The 1,601-nt window shown below is 52.2% G+C and overlaps 1 protein-coding gene across 1 annotated transcript in view; it reads right to left on the bottom strand.

Annotated features, from left to right (window-relative positions):
• The window catches only part of IFT140 (intraflagellar transport 140), a 275,996-nt gene that overhangs the window by 9,752 nt on the left and 264,643 nt on the right, over nucleotides 1-1,601 (bottom strand). The window contains exon 24 of the mRNA XM_019507634.1: nucleotides 70-198. Within this exon, the coding sequence (XP_019363179.1) occupies nucleotides 70-198 (129 nt within the window). The remainder of the gene's footprint in view (nucleotides 1-69; nucleotides 199-1,601) is intronic.

The following is a 1,601-nucleotide window of genomic DNA, read 5'->3' as shown; positions in this document are numbered from 1 at the left end:
GAGACTCAAAGTACTCAGCTGATTTGATGACTTTCCATGAAACACTTCATTCTTTGCAGTCATAGTTACCTTGTGGTACAACATGACTGCTCTGTCCATTTGTTCCCCTTTCTCCTCATAATAGCGGGCTGCCTCTATCATGTCCTCTGGGGAGCTCAGCAGAGCTAAGTTCATCAGCTGGTCATCCAGGTTGTTTTCCTACTCAGAAAGAAAGACACGTATTTAAATATACATTTTGGAGCTCCTTTCAGCACAGCATCTGAGCTGATATAACTGGTGTCAATGTTGTGAGAGTCTTATTACCAACCCGTCTCTCTTAGATGTGGGCAGAAGCCAATACGAACATCTTACCAGGCATGTCAAACACTTGTGCCCCTGGGCTGGATCCAAACTTCAAGGAGCCTCCCAGGTTGGATCTGGACCCAGCAGCAGGGTAAGCAGTAGCATGGGAGTTAACACAGCCATCACTTGCCTCTCCCTCCACCCCCACTGCTGACATGCACGCTCATCAGGACCCTGTAGATGGGAGTTCAGTGGCAACCCTCACCCCCAAATTCTTAGCCCCTCTGCAAGCCCTGCAGAGTGGGTAAAATGGTTCCACAAGCCATCTGTTTGACACCCCTACTCTATAAAATTACTTTGGTCAACTGCATCTGGATAGCACACCCATGTCAACAATCTGCATGTCACACTTTGTGAGAAGACCCCCGCTAATCTGACTTTTTATGATGCAGCCTTCCAAGGCAGATGGAACTGGCAGGTTCTACACTTAGATCAGTGATTTTCAACAAGGCTGCTGTAGCACCCTGAGGTGCTATATAGTAGTGCAGCAAAAAATATTTTCTTGGCTGATACTGATAGTCTATTATTAATCAACCATATTGGCCAATGCCAATCTGATAACTGATTAAAATAAATCTTTTTTTTTGGCACACTCCAGCAGCCTCTTGCATCACATGCATCAGTGTCCCAGCACTTAAAAATGATGGCAGAGGCACCTGAAGTAAAGCTCATCAAATGAGCTTCAGTTCAAGCACCACCACCCTGGCCTCTCAGCACAGGGTTGCTTTTAAGCAGAGCAGAGCCAAGTGGGGCAAGGGCAGATGTGGGCTGCATGCTGTGGGCTTCAGGACTCTCCACCCTGCTGTCTTTACCCAGGGAGCCCCACACTGGCCGCACGCCCCCTGCCCTATCAGCAGCAAGGGGCACAACTCACCAGCCTCAGTGCTGCCAGGTAAGCAGGGGGTGCGCGGCTACTGCGAGGCTCCCAAGGGAAAGGCAGCAGAGTGGAGAGCCCCGAGCCCACAGCAAGCAGCTCACATCCACCCCATGCACAAAGCTGGGGGAGGGCACATGTCTCCCATGCCTCCCCTGTCAAGTGCATGCAGTGGCAGGGAGCCACCCCCACCATGCCCTCCATCCTGCTCCCTGCCCCAACCCCAGGTCCCATGCACTGCCCTGGCTGAGCAGGGCCTCCTGCCACTGCCCCACTCCCTCCTTCACTGTGGAGGCCTTGATCTGCCCTGTCTCCCACACTCCTTCCCTCCCCCATGCCCCTTCTCCTCCACAGACTTACCTGCAAGGAGCTGCTCTCCATGCTG

This window comes from Gavialis gangeticus, unplaced genomic scaffold (assembly GCF_001723915.1).
Source record: "Gavialis gangeticus isolate Ggan-Ray unplaced genomic scaffold, GavGan_comp1, whole genome shotgun sequence".
In the NCBI taxonomy this organism is placed as follows: domain Eukaryota; kingdom Metazoa; phylum Chordata; order Crocodylia; family Gavialidae; genus Gavialis; species Gavialis gangeticus.
The sequence above is the reverse complement of the archived record's forward strand: the minus strand, read 5'-3'. Positions and strand labels throughout refer to the sequence as shown.